Below are 25381 nucleotides of genomic sequence, written 5' to 3'. Positions count from 1 at the left end.
TACAATGTATTATGAGACTACCTTATTAATTGGGCTCTCTTTCTTTCCTAATTGTATAAGAAATTGAAACTTTCAACAGAATATATATGTATATACATACACACATTCCATTGTGATATATTCCATTGAAAGTGTATCTAAATTCGTAATGTGTCTACACTATTTTTTCCAGCACTATTTTTCATCAGTTCAGTTGGCTGAATTTCTTTAGTTGGCTACAACAGTTGTCCACTCCAAAAGCCAACATATGTTCTGTCATCTCTGCCTCTCCTAATGCTGGTCTTTCAGCAATGTCTTTCTATTAATACTTCATCAATGTCTGCTTAAATCCTACTCCTTAATTAAGGTAGAGTTCACATAACATTTTCACCATTAGGCCTTGCTTGACCGAGCTTTTGAAATAAGCTCTTCATCCCTAAACTCATACAGTGCATTCATTTTGGTATTTACCTACCACTTTCAAACAAACATTGAACAAGTGCTTGATAAATGCATGATTTCTTATTAATACATTGAGAACTTTTATTTTTTATTTTTGTGAACACACAGTAGGTGTTATATTTATAGGCTACATGAGATGTTTTGATACAGGCATACAACGTGAAATAAGCTTTTTAATATCTGACTCTGCTGATGAAGGTTAAAACCTGCAATGCTGAGCACTGTGACTGCCTCCATAGTTTAAAAAAGGTATGCCTGTAATCATTATGGTTAGATACTAGGATGTGTCTACTAACGGAGAAAGATATATTATCTCCGAGATTTTATTTGTGAAGACTTTGGGAACAATCTACCATTTTCCATTAGTAGATATAATCATTGATCCACTTGTAAACAGACATCCTTTTCTATTGCAGGTGAATCAACTCTTGACAAATGTACGAGAACAATTGAATACTGTAAAATTCACTACAAAGAGTTAGAGCTAACTTTCTTTGCTTTCTCGGAACTACCAGGATTATCTTGTTTTTTCTTGCTGGGAAAGGGTTAGAGGGATGTTTCCCTTTGCTTTACTTATTGTGCTCCACAAAACTCTTATGTTAATGGATAGTTTTTGGTAATGTCTTCCCCATTTGGTAACTTCAAGGGCTAAATGGGAATACTCTTCAAGTGAAAAAAAAAAAGACCACAAAGCACAACACACATGAACACAGAACACACAAACACACACACACAGACACACACAGAGAGAGAGAGAGAGAGAGAGAGAGAGAGAGAGAGAGAGAAGCAACCCTGATAATTATTGAATGAGGGGTCTTGTTGATACTTCACTGTTTATAATCTCATGAACTTTTACTAAGTATCAGTTTTTGTGAATGTAGCAGAGCATGTGACAGATACTATAGTGGGTTCAATCGTGCCCGCCTCACCCCCACAAAAGATATAACCATGTTTTATAACTCCAGAAACTGTAAAATTTTTTACCTTATTTGGAAAAAGGGTCTTGGCAGATATAATTAAGTTAAGCTTCTTGAAATAAAGAGATCAATTTCAATTATCCAAGTGGGCTCTAAATTCAATGACAAGCGACCTTAAAGAAAAGGCAGAGGAAGAGCTGAGACAGATGGAAGGGAAAGAAAAACAGAGAAGATGAGGAGGCAATGTTGATCACAGGCAGAGGTTGGACTGGTGCGGCCACAAGACAAATAATGTAGACAGCCATAGACCTTGGAAGAGGCAAAGATTCTCTCCTAGAACCTCCTGAGGGGTTTCAGCCCTTAATTTCAGACTTCTGGCCACCAGAACTGTGAGAATAAATTTCTGTTGTTTTAAGCCATCAAGTAATTTATTACACCAGCCACAGAAAACTAACATAGATATAAAGATAACTTTTTAGTAAGGTAAGTGACTCAAATTGTTGCTAAATTTTTACTATGCTCTGAGAAGTGCCTTCTTTCTCCACCTCACTCCCACCCTCATTCCCCAGTATAGTGTCCTGTCATACAAGCTTCCACTTGAAAAGATCTTCAGAGCCTCACTGGGACTCTCTGTGCCTGAGTTATAAAGTCTTCCTTTCTTGGCACTAACAGCCTTTCTGATGAGATCACCCAGAAAGGTCTGTTAGCTCCCTCACATGGAGAGCAAAGAGCTCTAGAATACAGAGAGATCATGATAATGACTAAGAAAACATCAAACCCACCAGGTCAGAGGTTTTTTTTCCTATAGTGGTTCACACATGATTAGACATATTTATGGGACACAACATGATGTTTCCATATATGTGTAAATTGTGTAATAATCAAATCAGGGTAATCAGCATATCTATCACTTTAAATATCATTTCTTTGTTATGAGAACACTCAAAAACCTCTCTTCTAGCTATTTTGAAATACACATTCTTTTTAATGCTAGTCATTCTACTATGCAACAGACCACCAGAACTTATTCCTTCAATCTAACTATAGCTTTGTACCCAATTGACCAATCTCTCACCACCCCTCCCCATCTTCCTACCCTCTCCATCCTCTGGTAACCACTATTCTACTCCCTACTTCTATGAGAACAACCTTTTAGATTCCACGTGTGAGTGAGATCATGCGGTGTTTGTTGTTCTGTGCCTGGCTTATTTCACTTAACACAATGTCCCCAGTGTTCATTTATGTTGCTGCAAATGACAGAATTTCATTCTTTTCATGATGGAATGGTATTTCATTGTGTATATACAACATATTTTCATTACCCAATCATCCATTGATGAACATTTAAGTTGATTCCATATCCAGGCTATTGTGGATAGTGCTGCAATAAACATGGGGGTGCAGATATCTCTTCAAATTACTGATTCAATTTCTTTTGGATAGCTATCCAGTAGTAGGATTCTTGGAACATATCATAGTTCTATTTTTTATTTTTGGAGGAACTTCCATACTGTTTTTCCTAATGACCGTATGAATTTACATTGCCACCAGCAGTATGGAAGGGTTTATTCTCCATATCCTCACCAACATTTGTTATCGTTTGTTTTTTTTTATAGTAGCCATTCTAATTAGAGTGAGGTGATATCTCACTGTAGATTTGATGTGTATTTCTCTGAATTTTCTGTTTGCAGACCTTGCTCAGCTTCCCTTCCAGATGTAATAAATTAAACTTTAGGTTGGGCACTGAGGCTCATGCCTGTGATCCCAGCACTTTGGGAGGCCAAGGTGGACGGATCACGAGGTCAGGAGAATCGAGACCATCCTGGCTAACATGGTGAAACCCCGTCTCTACTAAAAATACAAAAAATTAGCTGGGCGTGGTGGCGGGCACCTGTAGTACCAGCTACTCGGGAGGCTGAGGCAGGAGAATGGCGTGAACCCGGGAGGCGGAGCTTGCAGTGAGCTGAGATCGCACCACTGCACCGCAGCCTGGGCGACAGAGCGAGACTCAGTCTCAAAATAAATAAATAAATAAATAAATAAATAAATAAATAAATAAATCTTTAGGGGGGTGGGGAGAGGCAGGGGATCAAGGAAACTAGGTGCATATGTTTTGTAAAAGCTCTACAGGTATTTATCATGTCCATTCCTAGTGAAGAATCATTGCCATAGACAGTTGGAAATTAAAATCCTCAGACCACTGAGATTCTCAATTAGTCAATGGCAAGACCACTACCCAATGGCTTATATCATGATACTTCTTTATTTGGAAAATGATACTTTAAGAGTGAAAATAATCTATAATATTAAAACAATTAAAACATATGTTATTTGAAAAGCTGATGGATTATTAAACTGAATACAAAATGCTATCCTGCATTTGATAATTGAATTGATCATTATTTCAATAAACTATGAGAATCTTAGTCTTATCTCCCCACTGAGAACCTGTTCTCACAGACTAGAATAAAGTCAGTTTCTCTCTTATTTTCAATATTATGCTATCGTGCAATTAAAATCAATGCTTATATTTTTTAAGTCATTGAAGTTTAAAATAACATGCTCACCTTGTGACTATACTTCTTTTGTTTTCTTTCTTTCTCCTTTTTTTTGAGACAGAGTCTCACTCTATTGCCCAGGCTGGGGTGCAATGGCACGATCTTGGCTCACTGCAACCTCCGCCTCCCAGGTTCAAGTGATTCTCCTGCCTCAGCCTCCTGAGTAGCTGGGATTACAGGCACCCACCACCATGCCTGACTAATTTTTGTATTTTTAGTAGAGACGGGGTTTCAGTATGTTGGCCAGGCTGGTCTCGAACTCCTGACCTCATGATCCACCCACCTCGGCCTCCCAAAGTGCTGGGATTACAGGTGTGAGCCACCGCGCCCAGCCAATACTTCTGTTCTTATAATCATTTTCACAACTGGAAATGTTTTTCTGATACTAGTGTTTATGAAACCTCACACCTGGTAAATGTCAGCCTTTAGGAAAAATCGCAAATTATGTTCCTAAGTTAATACAGCACACATTTACATAATAAAAGCACTTCTATTTCTACATAAACCTTACCAAGTTCATGATTTATTTATTTTTTGAGATGGAGGCTTGCTCTGTCACCCAGGCTGGAGTGGAGTGGCACGATCTCGGCTCACTGCAGCCTCTGCATCCCAGTATCAAGTGATTGTCCTGTCTCAGCCTCCCGAGTAGCTGGGATTACAGGTGCTTGCCACCATGCGTGCCTAATTTTTGTATTTTTAGTCAAGATGGGGTTTCACCATGTTGGCCAGGCTGCTCTCAAACTCCTGACCTCAGGTGATCTGCCCACCTCGGCCTCCCAAAGTGCTGGCATTACAGGCGTGAGCCACCACTCCTGGCAAGTTCTTTAAAGTTAACATATATTTACAAGCCATGAGCAAGATGCACTGTAAATGTCATAAAAATATCATAAGTCAAATTTAACTTCTCAGTTAAGATTAATTTTGATCCAGTTGTTACAGGTTTTCTAAATGGGTATTTACTAATGTCTACATAGTTTTTAACTTTAAATGCTCAAACAATAACTAGCTGGCTTCAAACTACCTTTCTGTATATAATTATATTCAGAAAGAAATTATATTCAGATAATTATATTCAGAAAGAAAATGTGAATCCTAAATTAACGAAGTCCAACTTTGCGTGCAAGGAATTAATAGTGGTAGTAAATTGAAAAGTCAATTATTAGTTTCACTTTGTCTATTTCAAGAAGTGAAATGAGACCACTTGCTTTTGCTTGCTATTTAAGAAGGGATTATAGCTTGCAGCTTTTTAAAGAGTAAAACTCTGATGAACTAGGCAACTTTTCTATCAGCTTTTCTCACGTTAACTTTTGCAGCTCTCAAGACATTCTGTTCATGAATGTCCTAAGTACTTCCATTTTCCTAAGTGCCTTGAAAAGAACTTCATGCTCGAAGATCAGTGAAAGAAGAAAAGTGTCTCTTAAAATGTACTTGAAAGAGCAGAAGCACAAAAAAATGGGAATGAGAAAATAGGAGGCAAAGATGAACAGAAGCAGATTCAAGAGACATGCAACTGAATAGGAAAAACAAAAAACAAAACCCAAAACCAAAAACCTGAGAAACCGCTGTAATCTGAATATTTTCATCCCCCAACCCAATTCACATATTGAAACCTAATCACCAAGCTGATGGTATTAGAAGGTGACGAAGGTATTAGAAGCCTTTCGGAGGTGATGAGGGCTCTGCTTTTGTGAATGGGATTAATGCCCTTATAAAAGAGGCATTAGAGAGCTGCTTTGCTTCCTCCACTATGGGAAGACTCAGCTAGAAGGCATCATCCATGAAGCAGAGAACCCTCGCCAGGCACCAAATCTGCTGGCGCCTTGATCTTGGAACTTCCATCCTCCAGAACTGTGAGAAATTAATTTCTGTGGCTTATAAATCAATCAGTATAAGGCATTTTTCAGTTTTTTAAAATTTTTGTGGGTACATAGTAGGTGTATGTACTTATAGGATACATGAGATGTTTTGATACAGGCATGCACTGTGAAATATGCACATCATGGAGAATAGGGTATCCATCCCCTCAAGCATTTATCCTTTGAGTTACAAACAATCCAATTACACTCTTTAAGTTATTTTAAAATGTTTTTATTAACAATAATAACCCAGTTACGCTGTAATAGATATCTACACTCCTATGTTTGTTGCGGCACTGTTTACAATAGTTAAGATTTGGAAGCAATAGTATAAAGGCATTTTGTTTTAGCAACCTGAACTGGATAATACAGAAACATTTCAAAGACAAGTTTATATTCAATGGAATTATTACTAGATGTTCTACTTGATGAGACATAGACTCTCTTAATAGTGGAAGAAAATAGAACTCAAGTAGTCTGTAAGAATAGACCATTTTAAATATTACAGGAAGGTTAAGGATTTAAGGGAGTATTGCATGTTGTGCACAATTAGAACTCAACAAAGGAGCAAAAAAGGTAACCACATTCAATACACTAATGTATAGAAGTGTCACAACAAGTGCCACACATAAGCTTTGATCATTATCTGTAAAATGGAGGCAAAATAGACATCACAGGCTGTTGAAAAGATGAAATGAGACAACATAATTAAATGTCTTGCAGATGTAAGGTACTCTCAAAGCAAAGATTAATTAAGATCACTAATCAAGGAAAGCTGTACCTACTGGATCACGACTGTTTGATTAAAAAGCTCATTAGAACGAGAGCTGACATTCATGACTGAAACTGTGAGGAAAGACAGGAAGTCTTGGCGTCTTGGGGAACAAGGAACATCCAGAGGTTAACCGAGATTATAACATAAACTCCTTGTAGACAGTCGTTTGTTTGTTAAGCTATCTATCTATCTATTCATCTACCTATCTACCTACCTAGCCACCTATGTAGATTTGACCAGACCTTGTGCCCAGTAATAAAGTCATAAATGGAACTAGCGAACCAATTTCTCATTCAGGGCCCTAAGATTGTGGAGTCTACTTTACTAAATTTAGAGATCTGCCTGAAACTCAAGACGCCAGTGAAAAGTCTCTACCCTTGACCAGTCTTCTAGCTGAACTGATATATAACTGTTCTTTCAACCTCTATTTATTTATCCAAACTCAACCTACTGCTCTGTTGTGACCTTCAATATCCATCTGATCTTTCCTCCTCTGTCTAATCGGGATTTGATTTATTGCTAGACTTCCCTAGCCAGACTCCTAGGCCTTTCTCTATCTGTCTCTCTCATCCATGAAGGGGAATCTTCAATCACACCAGGCAATTAAATCAAAACGAACAGTTTTAGTGTGGTTTACTCCATTACTCTGTAGTATATAGCTACTAAAAGAAGAGTGACATATGTATGTTGGTTTTTATTTATGACTATTAAAGCTGAGTGAATGCTAAATGAATTATTTATTTCTGTGCATCAGATACTGTCCTACATATCAGGGATGTAAAGATGAAAACATTATAGTACATGCTTTAAGAGTCCGAAATGCAACAAGAGAAATAGACACACAAAAATATGTACAAAAATGATGAGAGAAATGTTCTGATAAAGGTGTGAAAAAGAGATTTGCTAGCAATTGAGAGGTGGTATTTAATTCTGCCTAGTGGGAGTAGAGTCAGGGAAGAGTTCATTGGGGTGACATTGAGGTGGATCTTAAAATTTGAGTAGATAGGCACAAGGGAAAAAGGCAGGAGAGGAAATTTCAGGTGGTGGGCATAGCATGTACAAATGATAGAGTTATGTAGGTCCATGGTATGGTCAAGGGTGCCTGGTCAGTGGCGTGGGCTTAAGAGGAGAGTGCATGAGACTATAAAGACAAAATGGGGTCAGACTGTGAAGAAAGTGGCCTTTATCTTCTAGATAACAGGCAGACACATAACATATAAATTTTTACCCTGAACACGATATAGTTTACTGCATATAAATATCTCAGTAAGGTTGGTTAAAAGAATATCAATTAAGACCACACATATACAAGAATTATATTTGCATCAAATGTTTTTCCTTTTTATTAATATGCAATAATTGTACATACTAATAGGGATATGTGTGATATTTTGATATATGCATATAATGTGTAATGATCAAATCAGAGTAATTGGAATATTTATCACCTCAAACATTTCTTATCTATTTGGAAACACATAATATTTTTAAGCTGGCAGTCTGGTAATTTTTTTTTTAATTTACAAAGAGGATTTTTTACCAAGCCAAACTTAGAGTCTGACATACTGACTCTGCTTCAATTTTTGGTATTATCTACTAAAAATTCTAATGCCTGTTATAGGATTTCTACTCTCTGTCGTCCCAACTCTCGACTCTGATGACAATACATAGGAATGATGACTGCATTACATTCATGAAAGTCACTATATGTAGGCTTTAAATAATGAAGCAAGAATAATCACTGATCCTTTTCTTGGCACATTTTCACAAGTAAATTAGGTAATGCCTAGCCTTGAGTAAAGGACCTTAGGAACAAACATATATCCAGTGGAAATTTGCAGAGAAGAGTAAATGAAAATGTCTGCTGGGAGAGTTAACAGACATTTCTACTTTTGTTAACTTAACAAGTCTGTAATAACGAAATAGAGATAACTACTTTTTTGTGGGGCCAGATTGCTAAAGAGAATTTGCCCATTTCATTCTAACTCTATGATTTTTGTATCGCCTGATGGGGAGATTCTCCTTTCATAATTAACTATGCTGCTCTAAACTCCTTGCTTCTCGGGTAAGAGATTTTATTAGTTACTCCAAACACATTACAAATCATATTATATCATGTTCCAATCTATAATATGATGGAACAGATTCATATTTCGTGATAGCCATTCTGAATCCAGAGCCTACCGGCTCCACAGTGCAGCAGTATTTCGTAGTATAAACTCTCGATTTACCAATCAAGACATTAGACACTCAGGCCACTGGACTAAAACTACCCACTAGACAAGTTTTATTTGGCCAAGATGGTATTAACAATAAATTTAAAATTTTATAGGTAGAAAATGTTTTCCCCACTTCAGCATGGTCTCCATTCTCCTTTATAGCATTACATCTGGCCTCACTTTACTTATTCATATTACGTGAAGTTGATTTTATAATCCATTCTCTAGCTCTAGAAAGCATATTAATTTTTTCCTAAAAATGTATTTAACAGCTAAGAATCTGCCATTTGGTTTAGGTTTAAGGCTGGAAGAGAACATACTATGCAGGCTTAGAGACAGCAGAGAGATGAATGCAGGTCTAAAGTTGAGACGTATGCACTACAGATACACAGGAAAGGATGTCAGTATTAGTTGGGAGAAGAGGAATGGAAGAGTTTTCAGCCCAAGAGAGACTGCATTCAAATGCATCAATCAGGATGGGTCATTCTACCCTCACTAAGTTAATGAAGGGCATAATAAAGATGACAGCTAAATTAATGAGATGGATTAACCAGGGATGTTAAACAAATATTGAATATGGAATATGAAAAGATGGACTCCATAATAACCATTGCTTTTTCCCCTATCTTTGTCTGTTAAAAGCCCCATTACCAGCCTCCCCACCCACCCACCAACTGCCACATCTACGTACTCACACAAAAATACAGGCTTCATCACAGGAGAGAGAGACACACAACAGCCACTGAGCCAATGCCCCTCACCCCTAATGCCATAGTGATCCGTCCAAAATTTAGATCTGTATCTCATTCTAGGCCAATTAGGATTTCTCCTTAGGGAACTTCAAGTTCTCACTAAAGTTCCAAACCCACATTTCCTCCTGGTTAGAAGAACTGAGCAATGTATTCCTTCACCCTGTATGCCCTCCTCTCCTCACCCAGACCCACCACTCTCCACCCCTATACAAAATGATGACATGCAGAAAGAGTAGAGAAGAAAGACAGAGAACAGTCGAGCATTATTCCAATCCTTCTTAAGGCCAGCACCACTCCTGTCTTTTAAGTGATTTGTCACTTATGACCAGAGCTCTAACTATGAAGTATTAAATCCTGTGACTCTTCAAGTTTAAATTGCTTAGACATAGGAAGTTGACCCCTCAAAAAAAATCCCCAAATTAACCTTTGCTTGAAAGAGCCATCTATTTGAGACAAAAATAAAATTTCTGGATTATTTCCCTTCTAAATTATGTATATATTGCCTCAGTTCTCTATTTTAGGTCACGCACATAGTGACTGAAAGAAAATACAATCCAGTACTTTCTGCCCTGTTGATAGTCAACGGTACGATTCCCTCTTGACTGAACATGTCTTTCATAATAGTCACCGATGTTCTCTGTGACACATAATTTCTCCTGAAGCTGAAATCTCATGTATTCATCTAATATAAGATTCACTCATTTTATTTAGCTCCCATTACATAAAAACCTTACTCTCACTCTGTAATTAGTAGCAAGTCCTAATAAAAAGCATTGGAGTGACAACATATTATTTATGGTAAATAGAGACAGGGTTTTTTTTTAAATAATAATCATTACAAATTACATTCATGTTGAATATGGTGAACCTGATTTTAAAAACAAATTATATTTATGCCTAAGAACAATATCTTGTTTAAGTCTTTTAATCAATATTGTATGTGATATGTAATTCTGAAAGAAATATTCATACTACTTATAAATAGGCTATACAATAAGCAGAGTGCATAAAACTAGTCTAATTGCACCCCAAATATTTCAGTCAAAAACAGGTACATTTACAGAAAGTAGTAACAACTTTTAATCATTTAATTAAGAAGTCTTAAAGTTGCCAAGATAATTGACATGATCATCATCAGAAATACAGGTTCATCGGAAACATTAAATTTTTTTCTTTTAAGAAGAGAAAATGAAAAATATTTTGTTTTCTGAACTTTCCCTAAGCTGTTTCACATAATGGTAATGGCTTCTTACTGAATATTCGTGGTAATAATCTCAAATTTTCCTAGGACCTGCCGTATTGTTAAGTATCCTATTTCTAGTGATGGCTTGATATGTCAGGATGCACTCAATTTTATTTTTCCAGAAAAGCAATGCATTCTGCTTTGCTTTTTTCCTCCTCAAAGAGCCGCCATTCTATAAAAGTTCTTCAACAGGCAAGTCCAAGGTGGGTACTCTGCTTTTACTAAACTAGAAACAAAAACTCAGAGAGTGACAAAGTCGGTAGCCTCACTGGGGAGAAGTGGAAGGGAGAGAAAATTATTCACTCTCTTGGACTCTTAAGCAACTTCCTGGCTTTCTGTCATGCTTGTTGTAGACCAGATCCAGCGGTGGGAGGTATCTTCTCACAAGACCATGAAGCCAAGACTTATTTTAAAACAGATGAATTTTGGAAAACAAAAATTTTTAAATCAAGATTGTTTTCCTTTCATAATTCAATTAGTATATGTTATAATGAGATTTTATAAATTTTCATTACAAAATTAAATAAAGATCCTTGGCATTTCTAAAAAAGTAGTGTTGGCCGGGCGCGGTGGCTCACGCCTGTAATCCCAGGACTTTGGGAGGCAGAGGCGGGCAGATCACGAGGTCAGAAGATCGAGACCATCCTGGCTAACATGGTGGGACCCCGTGTCTACCAAAAACACACACACACACAAAATTAGCCAGGCGTGGTGGCGGGCCCCTGTAGTCCCAGCTACTCGGGAAGCTGAGGCAGGAGAATGGCGTGAACCCGGGAGGCGGAGCTTGTGGTGAGCCGAGATCGTGCCACTGCATCCAGCCTGGGCGACACAGCGAGACTCCTTCTCAAAAAAAAAAAAAAAAAAAAAAAAAAAAAAAAAAAAAAAAAGTAGTGTTGAACTTGCGTGTGGTGAATTGGAAGGAAGCCTCTTCATGAAGTTTTGCTATGGGGCTTAGGTTTTAAAGCCTTATGGACACTCTATGTATTGGACTCATGTAAATATCTGGCATGTTTCGGAGCACATGTTTAAGTACATTTTGGTAATAGCCTCATTCATAAAGCTGCAAATCAAGTGGCATTGTACATACTTTTATATTTAAAAGAAAGAAATTATTAAACATATATGAATACATTAAGATAAAAAGAAGTGACTGCCAGAATGATAAAATGAGAGTCATACAAATTTTAGAAGAATCAAAATACAAGATGTTCCTTTTAAACCTGGAAATAAGAACTCTCATCACAGTTATAGAAAAACAAGTGACACCATGGGCAGTTATCCTATTAGGGTATATTTCAACAAAATCAAGGCGGATAAGGTAGTAGGATGGCGTTCAAAGCATATCCCTTATGAAAATAAACTATTTTGTCATAATTGGACATGAGATATTCTGGTTACTTAACTATTCTACCCTACAAAATATATTTTTAAAGAATTAGATTAAAACCAAATACTGTTGATTCTGAAGCTGGTGAGTAAAATGTAATATTTCCTCAGAGGAGGCAGAAAGTCACAATGAGGACATTTGTTTCCATCAATAAACAACGGGAAGTCACACATGGTAATGGGTGGATGATCCTTTTTCTGGATCAGTTAGAGATGCAACTTGCAGTTTCATATCGATGAACCTCATCTTACAAAAATGTAAAAATCTGCATTACCACAGGGAAAACTTATGGGGGTGATCATTCAATTACAAAAGGGTTCTTATATAAAATTATTCATCACAGAGTTTCTTTAAATAGCATATTTCCTTTATGCATATAAATCTTTCATTGATCATTAGCTGCTTAAAAGAGAATGGGGGACAGAGCCTCTTAAACCTGACATGTTAAGCCACTGCTAATCGAAAATCAATCAAAAATGAAGGGAACACTTCTCTGGAATTATGATGATTCAATTTACCCACAAATCTGTGGGAATATACTAAGTTGATAAAGTAAGGTTTGACAGGAATGCTAAGTGTTTTAACATGAAAGCATAAGATACTGGTAACCTATTTTCATAATCTTATTGAAGCACTAGTTATTTTTCATGGAGAGTCTGTATATAATTTAGAAATCCTTAGTTATTTAGCCAAAATTTGAGAGGAAATTTATGGATGAATGTATCTCTTTATATTCAAACTTTAAATGATGTGGGTCTTTTTATAGTTTCTATTTTAATGGACATCAGTCATGCAGTGCATACGCTTATTCTAAAACCTCTTTCAATATTCTACAACATAATGTCCTTTGATAGGTTTATTTCTGATAAATTGGCATTTACTTTGCAAATTCAGGAGTAGTTCTTGTTAACATACGATACTCACTGTATTTTTGTATGCTAGTAAACTTCAATCATTAAGAATGACTTAGAAAGCTTTGTGATAACAGTGTTTGTCAGGGGAAAAGCAGCATTTTTTTGTATAAAATGATATGACTATCATCAAAACCTTCGTGAAGAACTTGACAGGCATAATGGTGTAAAATCATTTTCCAGGTCTCTTGTTTTTAAAAATATTATACCTGAATTTCCTCTGTTTACAAAAGAGAAATTTTTTTACTCTTATTTTTGTCTTGATGGTCATTTATAAATTCATGTGGCATAGTGTCCTTTAAATTATCATTTTCTTTAAATAAGAATAGAGAGAGTTTTCTTCTGTGATAACTATGTACTTACTATGTGCATTTGGCTAGACTTGATGAATTAAGTAAGCTAAAATCAATAATTTCTATAATTAAAAAGTTTCATTGAATTACAAAAATTTAGTATGCATATTGAATCCTTAAAGGGGAGATGGAAATAAATTTTCTAAAATCTTATTTATCCTGTAATGAAGCCTGTGTCTGCTGCCATAGTATGATACTGTAGTAAGAATATAAGCATGATCAAATAAGCATTGACATTCAAAATGCATTTCAAGAATCTTCTATATACAGTACTCTTTTACAGCATTCAAATGTCTCAAATACTAACAGCAAACATGTATTGACTACTTAATATATGCCAAGTAATGTATTAATTTTTACATGCATTATCCGATCAAATACTCGCATTACCTCCATAGAGGCAGTACTATCTTGGTACCTTTTTTATTGATTAGGAAACTGAAAGCCGGTTGTTCAAGGTCACACTAGAAGTAAATGGTGGAGCTAAACTGTCACACAGGCCTGTGTGAGATTTCAACTGGCAGCCACTACTGTACACTGCCTCTTAATTATAACAATAAAAACACTAAAAATGATAATATGATCACGAGGATGATGATAATGGCAATAACAAGCTTTTGTAAATTTTTTATGTAAAAAACATGTGGCCATTTTGAGTCTCCATTTTCTCATCAATAAATGAAAAAGGTTTAACCGGGCATGGTGGCTCACGCCTGTAATCCCAGCACTTTGGGAGGCCAAGGTGGGTAGATCACGAGATCAGGAGTTCAAGACCAGCCTGGCCAACATGGTGAAACCCCGTCTCTACTAAAAATACAAAATTTAGCTGGGCATGGTGGCGGATGCCTGTAATCCCAGCTACTCGGGAGGCTGAGGCAGGAGAATCCCTTGAATCCAGGAGGCGGAGGCTGCAGTGAGCCGAGATGGCGCCATTGCACTCCAGCCTGGGCAGACAGAGCAAGACTCTGTCTCAAAAAAAGAAAGAAAAAGGTTTGACCTGATAACTTCCAGACCCCCTCCACCTCCTAAAGTTCTTCATTTAGAATTGCAAAGATTTATACCTATATAGCTTCTTAACTGACTGATAACAAATAAAATAGTACTCTTAGTGCTGTAGCAAAAGAGTAATCTGCATAATATGTGTCAGTGTCCAGCGTGGGGACTAGACCAGGAGTTGGAAGCTTAAATGGACTCTCTGCATTGCTCTGTGACAGCACTCTTTCTTGGGCCTTTTCTTTCTTCTTCTTTCCCTTCTGGCCCTTTTGGAAAGTAAGTGAACAAGAAAACTCACTTGTCTCTGTCCCAGTTTTTAAAGACTTTAACAAGTGCTTCATTGTAAATTTGTTTAAATTCCTTATAGATGCTGGATATGAGACCTTTGTCAGATACACAGTTTGCAAATACTTTCCCCCATTCTGTAGGCTGTCTGTTTACAAAGAGCTAAAAACAGAACTACCATTTGACCCAGCAATCCCATTACTGGATATATACCCAAAGGAATATAAATCCTTCTATCACAAAGACACATGAATGCGTATGTTCATTGCAGCACTGTTCACAAGAACAAAGACATAGAATCAGTCTAAATGTCCATCAATAGCAGATTAGATTTTTTTTAAAAGTGGTACATATACACTACAGAATGCTATGCGGCCATAAAAAGAATGAGATCATGTCCTTTTCAGGAACATGGATGGAGCTGGAGTCCATTATCTTTAGCAAACTAATGCAGGAACAGAAAACCAAATACTGCATGTTCTCACTTATAAGTGGGAACTAAATGATGAGAACACATGGACACAAAGAGAGGAACAACAGACACTGGGGCCTACCTGAGGGTGGAAGGTGGGAGGAGAGAGAGGAGAAGAAAAAATAACTATTGGGTACTAGCAGCTGGGTCACAAAATAATCTATGCAACAAACTCCTGTGACACAAGTTTACTTATATAACAAACCTACAGATGTGCCCCTGAACCTAAAATAAAAGTTTTTTTAAAAAGTGCTTTAACTGACTTCCAAACTTTTGGATATCATTGGCCCACAGGAACTGTTCTTACCTTCACGTCCATCTTTTTTATGGGATTGCAAACCTGTCCTAGAACTAGGGCTTGACCACTTAAAACTTTTTTTTATTTTTGGAGACAAGGTCTCGCTCTGTCACCGAGGCTGGAGCGCAGTGGCACAATCATGGCTCACTGCAGCTTCAATCACCTCGGCCCAAGTGATCCTCCTACCTCAGCCTCCCAAGTAGCTGGGGCTACAGGCACATGCCAACACACCAAGCTAATTTTTGTATATTTGTAGAGATGAGGTCTCACTATATTGACAGGCTGATCTCAAACTCCTGAGCTCAAGGGATTTGCCTGCCTCAGCCTCCCAAAGTGCTGGGATACCAGGAGTGAGCTACCGTGACTGGCCCTGACCACTTAAAACATAAAAAGGAATTTCAACTTCTACGTAGATAGCAGTTTTTAAAGCAAACATGCAGTTGTATTTTTTTCCAAACCTATTTCTCCTCTCTGTCACCAAAAAGTGACTGAATTTGAGAATCTGAGAGAATCATGTAAGTTATGTCATACAATGACCTCAAAATACGAATACTAGTTTCCATTTATTGATTTATCATCTGTTTAATGATATACGATAATAACTGAAATAGTGGTATGACAAGTATTCCTTTTTAGGTCAGTCACAATTTTTAGGGTGCTTTTTGGTTTCAAAAGCAAGATAGACTAAGAGAGCTGTTAAGAGTTACCACTTTCATTTACCTTGGGATGATAAATTTGGATTGAGTAGAATTGAATGCCATAGTTTAAATAATTATAATACCAGTCTTTATTTATCTTTCCATGGTTTAATTACGATGTCTATTTGCCCAAAAGCTTTAATTTATGTCTAACAGGTTTATTTCAGGCACTAGAAATATGCTGATTGGTATGTCTTTCTTAAATGGGCAAAAAGAACCACATTTTCCATAAAAAGCTTGGACTTGGGATATTATTGTTTTTCTCCTAGTAGAAAGGGAAGTTTTACGGTTTTTTAATTTGAGTTTGTTGGTGAAAATATGTCCTTTATATGCTCTATGATCCAGTAAAATCAAATCAATGGCCTTACATTTGCTTATGACAACCAGTAGCGTGAATGTAGATGAGAAAATCTGGCCGATACTGACTTTCCTATCTCTGGGAACTGTCATATTTACATCACTTGTACAACTCAGCAAAACAATAATGTTTAGACTCAACAGTATTACATGACACTTTCAGAATTCGGTATCAAATTCAACACCTAAATAATGTTGTTTCTAGGATATTTATATTAAGTATTTTCTCACCCTAGAGAGGAAACAAAAAGATTTCCCAAGTTTACTAACACAGAGTAGTAACTATTCAGAAAAGGTGTGGTCAATTATGATCTATAATAAAATGTATGGACATTTTCCTTTGGTCTATTCCAAATCTAAAATTCTGCAACTACAGTATGGTGGAACAAGCCAAGGAGTGCTAATTAATTTCTAGTGTGACATTTTATTTTAAGTAGCCTATAGTTAAACTGGATAAAATTGCATATATTGGATAAAATGTGTATCCTTTTACTAAGATCTATGTTTAAAAATTTGAAGTTTCTTTATGTCCTCAACCATTTTCCTCCAGATGTGAATATCTGGTGAATCCTTATTACCCACTCAGATACAAAAAGTGCTTGCTTTTTAACAAGCTTAACAATGAGAATAAATTAGTAAAGAGAAATAAGAGCACGGTTGGGCAGCTTACACAGTTCAGTCTACACATTATATTCTCTTGCAGAAAATTTAGAGGTGTGTGTCCTTTGTGCTGTGAACAACTTATTGTCAATTAGTATTTATTGACATTCCATGTGCCCACAGTACATCACAAAATTACTGGGTACTTTATTAAGAAACATAGAATCTGGAGGAAGGTCCTAGCTGGGCATTAGGATGAGCAAGAGAAGAAAATGGATAGAGATTATAGACATTCTATTAGGTTTGTATATTTTCTCAAGGGTAGACATTTACCTAAATGGGCTAGATCTTTCAAATACGGATAAACTCAAAGAGCATCCACTTGTACTTAATGAGTGAAGAGAGAAAAAGAGGTAAAAGAGAGGAGAGAGAGGTGATTTTAATATCAAAGAGATCTTTAAGAGTTTTATGTTATAAAGATATACTTTTATTAATTTTGTTAAAGATTAAGTAGCATTTATACTTATTACATACTTCTGGTGGGAGTTTATACAACTTCTCTGGTAAGAATTCTGAAAATATGTACTAAGAACCTTTAACAAAATTATTTCTTTTTACCCAGTATTTTTACTTTTAGGAATTTGTTCTGTTGAGATAACTATAGAGTCAGAGGGAAAGTGTATAGGTAAAGACCATCACATTATTTATAATAACAAAAATGTGAAGAATTCAAATTTCCAGCAATATATATGAAATTATATGACATTCACATCGGCCATTAAAAGGATATTTTGTGAGAATATTTAATAGGAGCAGAGTGTGTTTATAATGTAGAGTGTAAGAAAAAGATTCTTCTCTCTATTTCCCCAAAATTTCTACCATTAACCTTTATAATTATCTTAAAGCCAACACTGACATTAAATAAAGTGATACACATATCTAGGTAAGTAATTAATGATAATTTTCAGTGAATTCTGAGTTGTAAAATATAATTTGTACCATTAGGTCAAGGGTAGGGTGGATTTCTACTCTTTGAAAGTCTGGTAGCGATAGAATATGCTCTCTGTCCTGGAAGGTTCTGAAAGTGGGCTCCTGGCCGTAACAGGCAGGCCACATCTCTGAATGACATCCTCAGGGCTCAGGTTTAGCAAGACAATTGTGTCTGTCTTTTGATTCTCTTGACTATAGTAGCCTGAAAAAATACTCAGGCTCACCTCCCAGATTGACTTTCAGAACTGTACAGTGAAATTTCTGGGCCTTTTGCCCAAAAAAGTGCTATTCACATATTTGCTGATGCCTGAAAGTTATGTAAATGGACAGTGTTCTTTTTTTTACATTTAGAAATAACATACAGTTGCCACTTAAAATGGAAATGCCAGGTTGTGACCACGTATTGATTCAAATTCAAAGCCGACAATTTACATATTTTATATGAATTTAGTTTCCATTATATGATTTTTTCCTAAGTACTTTGCTTTTAGTGCTTTTTGCTTTCTTTCTACAATAAAAGAATTTAAATGACCACTATCAAACCCTTTCCAGTTTGAAAAGATGGAGGAATTAGAAGAACAGGACACAAGAAAATATAGAAATATAGAAAATGGGAAAGGTAGGCACGGCTAGCAAATGGCAGAGAAAATGAATTTGAAGATGAAGAGCAAATCCATGCACTTCCTGATTATATCAAAGTTCATTATTAATGAATTACATATATTTGTGAGCAAACTAGAGAATCTATGGACACACAGTTACTAGGGTTGATTGGATATGTGTGTAACTTAACTAGGATGCTCAAGTTAGGTCACCAGACATGTACAAGCTTAGCTTTGTGTAATTCCTGATGATTTTTCTTATAATGTAACTCTTACAAGAGTTTGGTTATCCCTCTGAGGTCAACTCTCAATTTGGGAACAAGTGGAGGCAAACCTCTGAATACTTGGACTGTAAAATTCTGTTGAAGGTTTTCAACAGAGTAGGTTATAAGTTCCCCATCATGGGCGCAGGCCACCCTCTTTACTCCCAACCCGTGACTCTTCACTCAGTCCCTCTTAGGATTTATATCATATTTTGAACCTGTTGAATAGGTAGTTTTGTCAAATATGGAAAGGGCAAAAATTAAATCCTTAAGAAAATGAAAAGTCAAAATACATATTTTGGAAAAAACGTATATTTTAGACACCTCATCTCAAGCCTTTTTTGTCTTTAATATTCTTTCCTATTTTCACTTGCCCTTTTTGATTCACCTACTTACTAGCAATGCTAGCAAAGTAGCAACAATACTATTAAGGTAGTTACTTCAAATCAACTGTTGCTCACGAATCCAAAGATTAAGGTTGAATTTCTCTAACTAGTAAACGACTTATCTGTACACTATGAACCAAAATCATAAAACACAACAAAATAAAAGTTGCTTAAAATAATCCACTAGTTTAGTCAGTGGTTAAAGAGGCCTCATGCTCCTTTTTGAGTGACAATAAAAGATTTAAGAGTATTTTTTGAAGCATTTTAGTAACAGACATGCCCATATTTCTTCAAATGAATGTATAGTCACTTCCAATTTGCGTAAGAAATTTCCATATTTTTAATTTGCTGTGGTTAGTCTTTGTGACTTTGTTCAAGAGAAGGTAAAGCTTTAAATACAGCTTTACCAATTATTCTATTTTGTAAAACAGTGTAGTAAGAGGTAGAGAACTATCTGACTTATTACAAATTCAAGGACAATAAAAAGAAACCCAATGGGCAACAATCAACCATAAAATTCTTTTCATTATATTGTCAAGCAAAGGCATACAATTAATTTCATTTTTACTATGTTCATTATAGTAACTGGTACCATAAAACCCTCCATTCTCGGCCCAAAATGTCTATAGTTTTATATAACTCCTTAGAAATACATCTTCCTATGAATTATTGAAAGATCAGTATGAGCATGGCTACTTATGAGAATTTATAAATAAAAATGTATTCATAATGTAGCAATAAGTTCTAGTGTAATTAAGGATGCCATGGCATGCATAAAGTGCATGATAAAATTTGAGTACACCTATTTGCTTCATCTGTGGCACTGTTTCAATGCTATCTGTAACCTTCCATCTCAAAATAACAGCAATTATAATACTACTTGCATTTATATGACATTAATTCAAAAGGCTTGAATCAAAGAAAGATATTAACACCCTGACTTGTATAAATCCTGTATGTTCATGCTTTAAACTTAGCAAATATAAGCATTTCAAGTGCTAGAAAGCCATTGACCACAATAATTTTATAGGTGCTAAAACCATCATCATATCTTTGTGTACTATAACTTTGGGTATGTTATTAGTAAAGATTATCACATCTGTAATCTTCATTTGGAAAATGAATTTACAATTTTGATGCAAATTCTCACTCCAGGAATAAGAATAACATTAATAACTTAAGGGATGGTATACTGATTCTTTTTAGTTATATACAGTAAATGCATTTTCACTCTTGTATGATTAATCTAAGAAGAAATTCCTTAACAAACATGGATATTCATTTAAATTCATATTTTTGATAACCTTTTCTAATGCACCACTACAAACAAAAACTCTTCTGCCAAAGTTTATGGCATATGCCTGCATACTACATTTCAAATAAAATAAGACCTAAGAGAATATAACAGAATTGCTATGTATATATTTATAATTAAGAGGGAAATTTTTCATAATTTAGTATAACCGAATATAGCTAAATCAAACTCAAAATTTCTAGATGAACCTCTAAGATAAGTCAGAATTCTGATTCGTATATAATTGTATATTTTTTCAATACATATTTTGTCTATAGCCTTATGTCCCAAATCTGCTAGTCCCTTAACCAAAAGTCACTTGGTCATATTTTATTAATAGATTATCCAAAATATAACTAGCAAAATTTATATTATATTTGATTACACTTAAAATGTTTTTTAACCATAATGGTGACATTTATTTTATTAAATTTGAACCCTTTCCCCTAAATTTCAGAAATTGCATCTTAACCTATTAAGATATTATAAATCAAATTGTTCCATAGTGTCTGTTTGAAAACCAATTCAAACCTTGTAAGATAGCGCTGTAATACCATCACTAAAATCATTTTCCAATAACCATCTAAATAGCATGTGAGGTTTTACATCCATATGTCCAACTGGGTCCTAAGGCACGCACCGTAAGGAATGAAATGGCTAGGTATGCTAGCATTTTCTAATTCTGTTCCCTATGAATACAAATGGATTTAGCTGCGAGTATTACATCGGGTTACAATCTAGGCTTATTAACTGTCACAATGTAACGAGAGCAGCATATTAACTAGAATTAAGGAATTACTCACCCAGCTGGGTCTCCTGAATTGTCAGTTTACTTTCCATAGGATACAAAAGCTTGGGTGGCTTATCAGTCAGAGGGGCTGAAAAACAACAACAATAATAATACAGAGACTTATAGTTATGCTGCATAAAACTAAAAGATAGAATACAGTCTATTTTCCCAAATATTTTTCACTTTCAAAGTAGTGTTAAAGTGCTCTACCAAGTAACGATGAACATACTGCAGATAACACCTTCAGGCAAGCTGAAAAGCTATTAGATTGTACGTGAGTAAAATATAACACTTCCAGACTGACAGTCACATGACACTAATGAATTAGACCATCAGGATTGGTCAGTCCTTGTGAACATATAACTGTGTTTCAGAAAGCATTTTCAATTTGTTCTTTGTTTTACTTTTAATGGGATATCCTGCATTTTTTTTCTGTGTTAATTAAAGCTACACATGATATATGTGGCATGTATTACAACGATTTTTTTTGGCATAAAGTTATCTCATTATTCTTAATTCCATTCCTAGTTTCCATATCCTAGATCACATCATTTCAAAATCTGCCATTTAGTTATTACATTAAGTATTTCCTACATACATAATCTAAGCGAGGTAGGTATGGCATTAAATTAGTACAAGCATGCACACCCACACCAAGGGAATATTTTAAATGATATTTTCCATTTAGTCTAAACTCTTTCTATTATCCGTTACGTTTTATAGTGTTTATTGCTAATTTGCATGATATACTCTCTTCGATTTTAAGCTTCTACACATTTCTGCTCTGTGCTCTCGTCAACTTCAATTATCAGCCCACAAATCTAAGAGTTTGCCATTAGAAATCTTGAAGATAGGTTTTTCCATTGCATACTTCATTCCTAGCTAAACTAGACTATATCTGGACTTTAGTTAGTCAGCTCTCCTTCATCTAGCCTCCTCACTCTGCCCTGCCCTCTCTCATCGAATTGCCTAGGTCCCTTGAAACCTGTCACCGAAATTTCTACTCTGTATCAAGTATATAAATTATCAATTAAGGATTGCTAAACTAAATGTTTTTGCTTTGAGGGCTTTCTTTCTTCCTTGCCAAGAGGACATGCCAGCTTGGTTGATAACTGGAAGGCTAATCTAGGCAGAATTGCCAAGAGTTGGCCACATATACTTATCACCAGAGGGTTCAAGAATTCAAGCTTTAGCAGCTTGGCTCCTCTTCTTTTTAAAGGAAAACACATTAAGTACAAAGGAATGACATGCCCCAAGTCAGAGAATAAAAGGAATGAGTTTTGAGTTTTAGTTTGGAAGAACAACCTCATATATGATTGATAGCTTTTGTTCATAGCTAATGGAATAATTATCCATTCATCTTTATTACTGTTTAACAAGAGGACAGAAATAAAGGGCAAAGGAAAGTTTGGGTAATAGGATGAGATCAATCGCTTTGAAATTCTTCTCAAAGATATGATATCACTCTGATTAATCTTTAATACTCTTATTTCCTGCCTAAAGTGATCTTAATGGATTTTATTTTTCTACTGCCTAAATAATCAGCTTATTCACTAAATATTGGCAAAATACTTTGCCATTAATAGGTTGGAAATCTACATTTCTTAGACTCTGGTTATCAAATGGTTTCAGTGAATTTCAAAAGCAACTATGGTATCTAAATAAGTGTTGTATTCAGTAAATTATGTCAGTTTATATAATCTTGTGACTATGCAGTTACAAGTAGACGACTTGACAGTTTTTTACAGAAAGCACCTGAGAGAACTGTTCCCTGTTCAAACGCATACCACATTAGTTTGCAGTAAGGCAAAAAATAAAGATCTACAGAGAAAGATAATAAAACCCGTATGCGGTACATTTGTTCAGAAATACAAAACGGTTTTGTGGTTCTCCATCATAACCCACCACCCACTTGACGGCATAATGTTACAACATCCTTAACATCTTTCATATTACTTTCATGTGGCAAACTAGATGTTAGTAAAGGAATTCTTTAAAGCTCAGTCATGGAATTATAGAATGTTGAAGCCAGGAAGAATTACACGCTTATTAAGTTCTTTGATTTGGAAACTGTGTTCTCTAACATGGTATGATTTTCACCATGCCCCTCTGAGTAGGTGGAGTTTGGGGGTGCCCACTGGGCTCAGTTCCCTGCCTTGTTGTGCCACCCACTCCTCTTTGACAAAATTAGTTCTGCTTTTATTTTACCTTATACATCAGTATTTCACCCAAGATGTTGACCAAACAAATCCAATTCAATTCAACTGATATATATTAAACGTAATAATGTGCCAGAGCCAGATATTATGATACAGGGTTTGGAATATCTTTAGTTTCTGTCCTTATACCTTACGGTGCTTTGTAGTTAAAAAATTTTAATAAAAATTTAAAAATAAATTTTAATTTAATAAAAAATATTAATAACTTTAAAAAAACTGGACTGATTCAACTCTATTATTTTAGAGATCAAGGATCTGAGGTACAAAAAGATCAAAAGGCTTGCCAAAAATAACAGAGCAAATTCAAACTAGAATCCTTCCTAGATCTTTTCCTCCCCATTCTTTGTTATGTGCTCCTTGGAAAATTCTGTCAAGCAAATATTGCATGGGTCTGTGCAGTCTCCCCTCAAGGTGTGTGCAATCTGTTACAAGAGTGGAAACATGCAACTAAATAATCATAACCTAGAGCAGAGAGCTCTTGCCATGCAATCTGTCATCATCTGTAAGTGTCATGTTCTGGTATTATGATGGGTATCAGTTGGATACATTTCTCATGTGATTTGCCTGTCTCTGATAGAAGTGAAGGGAAACTTCCAGAGACCACAACGGCTGAGCCACTGATTTGACACATTGGCAAAATGACTGTGAAAAGGAGGTAACTGCTAAAGCTAAGATGTAGCTCAGTTCTACAGTCACTTGAGGGTGACCAATTTTGCTGTCACAAAGTCACAAAGGAAGAATATGAGCTGAATTTTCCATTATTTGAATGTTTCTGGAACATTATGGTATTTCATAAATATTAGTTGGATTAAATTGACAGAACACAGAACTGGAAAACAAATGCAGCTATGGTAATGACCAATCAAGATGAACATACACACAACCACAAAAACCCTCTTTATTTTCTGCATTGGCAAAGGTGAAACTAGAAGGAAATTCAAACAAATTACAATTTTAAAAGAAACGTTCTTAGCATTAGATCATGACTAAGCCAACTGGCTTTTTATAGTTAAGAAAACAACTTGTGTTACAAAGACATTTCTCTCTTCCTTGAAAACACCTATACACACATATGCACACTCACTCACAAATGGAAATCACTTTGAAAACTAAACAAAGTGTAACAGTAATGATATGAAGCACAGGGTAATTTTAAATCCTAATCATATTTTGTCCACAAAAACCCACAGCAATTATAGTAGAGATTTTTCTCTCACTAATTTTGCATTAAACATAGCTTTGTATTCACCAACAAAAGTATTTTCAAGACCTCATTTTATTCTTCAGAACATCCTATTAACAACGCTAAAGCTCTATAGACATTTACAATAATAACAGACCTCTCTTACAGAGTTATTAATGTCTCAGTTGACAAAGCTTCTGCATAATAGAAGGAACATTTTAAGGACACTAATTTTTCTTACTAGCTACCAGTTAAACATCTAGAAGTCAGAACACATGAAGATGTGTACAGGATTGATTCCCTATCTATATTAACTTTTCCTGAGTATTCATAAAGGGATACAGCCTCTCCCTCTTTTCCCCATCCCTTTTACACTTGAGCTATGGAACGGTAAAAAGTAAAACACTGTCTTCCTAAAACAAATATGACAACACCAGGGTAAAGAGGCCAAGATTCTTGAGTCTTTTTAAAGGTCTTAACGTGGAGAGAAATGTGAGGTGTCTATAATACATGTATCTTTCTCTGTTGAACAATCACGC

General features: G+C 35.6%; 1 protein-coding gene across 2 annotated transcripts in view; it reads right to left on the bottom strand.

The window, feature by feature from the left end:
- The window catches only part of IL1RAPL1 (interleukin 1 receptor accessory protein like 1), a 1365259-nt gene that overhangs the window by 264540 nt on the left and 1075338 nt on the right, over positions 1–25381 (bottom strand). For both annotated transcript variants that reach the window (XM_009438881.5, NM_001009038.1), the window contains one exon: positions 21454–21528. In XM_009438881.5, coding sequence (XP_009437156.1) covers positions 21454–21528 — 75 coding nt within the window. The remainder of the gene's footprint in view (positions 1–21453; positions 21529–25381) is intronic.

This window comes from Pan troglodytes, chromosome X, assembly GCF_028858775.2.
Source record: "Pan troglodytes isolate AG18354 chromosome X, NHGRI_mPanTro3-v2.0_pri, whole genome shotgun sequence".
In the NCBI taxonomy this organism is placed as follows: Eukaryota; Metazoa; Chordata; class Mammalia; order Primates; family Hominidae; genus Pan; species Pan troglodytes.
The sequence above is the reverse complement of the archived record's forward strand: the minus strand, read 5'-3'. Positions and strand labels throughout refer to the sequence as shown.